General features: G+C 45.8%; 1 protein-coding gene across 2 annotated transcripts; it reads left to right on the top strand.

Annotated features, from left to right (window-relative positions):
* The first annotated feature begins 1,013 nt into the window (after positions 1-1,013).
* On the top strand, positions 1,014-2,847 carry LOC121480733 (gamma-crystallin C). Of its 2 annotated transcripts, none has more exons than XM_041737589.1 (3): positions 1,014-1,022; positions 1,123-1,365; positions 2,575-2,847. In XM_041737589.1, the coding sequence occupies exons 1-3, from the start codon at positions 1,014-1,016 to the stop codon at positions 2,845-2,847; spliced, it is 525 nt and encodes a 174-aa protein (XP_041593523.1). The 2 variants fall into 2 exon arrangements, with proteins under 2 accessions (XP_041593523.1, XP_041593525.1); XM_041737591.1 differs by having other exon boundaries at positions 2,572-2,847.
* Positions 2,848-3,560: the final 713 nt, after the last annotated feature.

The following is a 3,560-nucleotide window of genomic DNA, read 5'->3' as shown; positions in this document are numbered from 1 at the left end:
TCGCCTTGTTTTATCTCATTGCGTCATAGTCTCAGAGTAACCCTGTTGGTATTCCGTGGGATTGTTTATGTCTAACAGAGGAATAACATGGCTTAGCTCTGAATGCCAGGCCAGCTTCTAAATGTGAGTACCTCTCCTTTTTTTCCTTCCTTCTTTTTCGACTTACTATATCCCATAAGGTAAGTACTCTGAAATAACTCTGGCTCTGAGAGGCTATGTGGTTTGCCAAGTTCATGTGGCTACTAAGGGGACATTCTGAGTTTAAAAAGCTTTACTGCCTCCCCCCACTCTGGAAAGAGGAAGTACTCCAAAAAGTAATATACTTCTCAGTCTTGGACCCAACGACTATAGAAACCTTCCCCTTGGTTCTTATCACAAGTTGACTTCCAGGGGCTGGTTTCTAGTACATGAAGTACACCCACCAAAGGAGGACTTAGTAGCTATGTCTTAAAGCATCAGATCACCACAGTCAAAACTAGCAAGGGTGGGAATCCAGACCTGTGGCCTGCACTGGGCTGATAAATCGCATAAAGAAAAACAGTTTTAAGTTACAATGACCTCTGCCATCAGGGACAGTTAGTCAAGTGTTTGTGGCATTGTATATCTCAGACAGCCTCTGGAATCATGGAACACTTTTATAAAGGCATAGATTTCCCCCCCAAAAAATACATAGGGCATCATGGGGTCATATCTGTAGAGACATGAATTCCGGGTCAAAAGTTCAGATTGATGTGCTGATAAATTTAGAAAACACTAAGAATCCAAATAAAAGCAACTCTAGGGACTCAACTAGGACACATACAGAACAGCGTTAGAATATACCAGAGAATGAGGGCAAACTCTACAGGCATTTCCACTGAGTGCAGCACGTAAAAGGGATCCATAAAATCCCCTTACTCACCCCCTGGGGCCCCTTTTGTGTTGTTCTTGCCAACGCAGCAGCAGCCCTGCTATATAGACCCGCCGCGCTGCTGGCCGGTCGCACTGAACTGGCACATCCGTGTCAACCAGCCATGGGGAAGGTGAGCGGGATACAAGTTAAATGAAAAGAAGAAAAAAATGCCTCTATATGAGATCTGTGGGGAGCCACTGATTTAATTCGGAATCATTCTTCCTTTGCAGATCACCTTCTACGAGGACCGCGGCTTCCAGGGCCGCTGCTACGAGTGCAGCAGCGACTGCCCCAACCTGCAGCCCTACTTCAGCCGCTGCAACTCCATCCGCGTGGACAGCGGCTGCTGGATGCTCTACGAGCGCCCCAACTACCAGGGCCACCAGTACTTCCTGCGGCGCGGGGACTACCCCGACTACCAGCAGTGGCTGGGCTTCAGCGACTCCATCCGCTCCTGCTGTCTCATCCCCCAGGTGAGGTCAACCTGGTTTCCACCAGGCTGCCTGCTGTCCTCCCTGCATGGTTGACCAGGGAGGGACGTTTCTCCTTTAAAAGCCATTCAGGGTAGAGTGGGCTTTGGCTACTGCCTAAGCCCAGAGAGACAAATGCACAAAGCCAGCCGAGAATTCATGAAGAATTCCCTTATGGGAAGAATCAGCCTCACTTTTGCTACCATTATGTCCCTTGCAAAGGTGTTTGTAACAAATGTACTGTCACAGTGGGATATAGAACAAAACTTGCGAATGGGATGCTGGTTGGACCTAGGAGGGCTGTACTTCAAACGGGTGGCTTTTAAAAATTTGAAACTGTGGGGATCCCTGGGTGGCGCAGCGGTTTGGCGCCTGCCTTTGGCCCAGGGCGCGATCCTGGAGACCCAGGATCGAATCCCACATCAGGCTCCCGGTGCATGGAGCCTGCTTCTCCCTCTGCCTGTGTCTCTGCCTCTCTCTCTCTCTCTCTCTCTCTCTCTCTCTCTGTGACTATCATAAATAAATAAAAATTAAAAAAAAATTTAAAAATTTGAAACTGTAAGATTGTCATTTTAATGAACAGTAAAGAATGGATGGGGAATGATTTAGGTTCCAGTACAGGCTAGTAAAAACTGTGACTCTATTGTTAGCAGAGGCTAATCGAAGTTTGTGTCCAACTTTGGAAAAGGTAATTCACTGCCCTTAATTTGGAAAAGTAGTTGAATACTGGTTTCAAGGGACTGTTTAAACTTATTTTCACTGAAGCATGTGATTTTGAAAGTCCAACTTTGGTTGTAAACTCGTATGTATATAAATTTGGGAGATAACTCTCATATTATTCCAAAAAATAATAATAATACCCCTATTAAAAGAATGTTAGTCAAAATGCTTTCCATTTCCCCCTCAGAATATATATTTGACTTATCACCTAGAAATCAATAGAAATTAGAGAATTGGGAGTCAAGATTATTGAATTTTTGATAGACTCTAACCCAGACTCTGAACCTCTAAAAATTTACCTTTCCTAGATGTGAAATTTAAAAAATGAGAATGCAAACATTTATTAAACACCAGTAGAACACAGATCCATACACGGCACACACAGCCATCTCAGAGTCTGGGTTTCTACATTGGCCATCCCGTGCCTCAACCTACCAAGTTCATTTGTTGTTTGGTTGCTTCTTCCGCTCCTTCTCTTTGTGGACCGAGCAGACAAGCTCCCACAGGCTGCGGCTGTATGAGAGAGAGGATCACAAAGGCCTCATGGTTGAGCTGAGCGAGGACTGCTCCTGCATCCAGGACCGCTTCCACCTGAGTGAGGTCCGCTCCGTGCACGTGCTGGAGGGCTGCTGGGTCCTCTACGAGATGCCCAACTACCTGGGGCGGCAATACCTGCTGAGGCCCCAAGAGTACAGGCGCTACCACGACTGGGGAGCCATGGATGCTAAGGCAGGCTCTTTGCGGAGGGTGGTGGATTTATACTAAAATAGGTTCACACTACCATTTTCTCAATTTGGAACCTAATAAAGTATTTAGTCTGTATTGTTGGCAATTGCTGACTTCTGTTTTTCTTTCACCGTGTGCCAAGGAATTCACCTGTAAATGCTCCCCGGTAAAGGTTGAGGAGCAAGTAAGCGGGGAGGGATCCGTTCTAGAAGCTCTGCAAAGTGAAATGAGTCTGAAACAGGCTCAGAAGTAGGGGTGGAAAGAGGAGGTGGCCTGTCTAAGGGTGACCGGTGAGCAGGGAGGCATTGGGTTGAGGGCCCTAAGGAACAGCATTCCAGGAACTTCCTTCTGATCCAGCAGGTGACTGGAAGCCATAGAGGGTCATAGGTGAGCAGTGAAGAGAAGCCCACTTGGCAAAAAGCCTGATTAGACTGCATGAGGAATTGTAGTACTGTTTACTTTTGAACACAGTATGACATACCTAATCCCCAGGCCACCATTGAACCAGTTGAAGATTCTCCCCTCCTCTCCCAGAATGCCTCCTGACTTGGTTGCACCTCTTGGCCAGTATATTCCCAGGGTCAAACTCTACCTGAAGTGCAGCTAGTGCAAATAAATTAATGAGATAGATGTTAGTGTTTTAAATAGACTTCGATTGAAGTAAAATCTGCTTGCTCATAAGCAAAGCCCTATAAGTTAAAAAAAATTAAAAATCTTTTCGTCACTAGAGAATTAATTTGTTTTTTAATTTT

This window comes from Vulpes lagopus, chromosome 22 (genome assembly GCF_018345385.1).
Source record: "Vulpes lagopus strain Blue_001 chromosome 22, ASM1834538v1, whole genome shotgun sequence".
Classification (NCBI taxonomy): Eukaryota; Metazoa; Chordata; class Mammalia; order Carnivora; family Canidae; genus Vulpes; species Vulpes lagopus.
Note: the sequence above shows the minus strand (reverse complement) of the source record. Positions and strands in the feature narration are given on the sequence as shown.

Excerpts from the sequence above, each read along its gene's own strand:
- LOC121480733 (XM_041737591.1), top strand. Across the intron at positions 1,366-2,571 it reads CCTGCTGTCTCATCCCCCAG|CAGACAAGCTCCCACAGGCT; the intron begins GTGAGGTCAACC and ends TTGTGGACCGAG.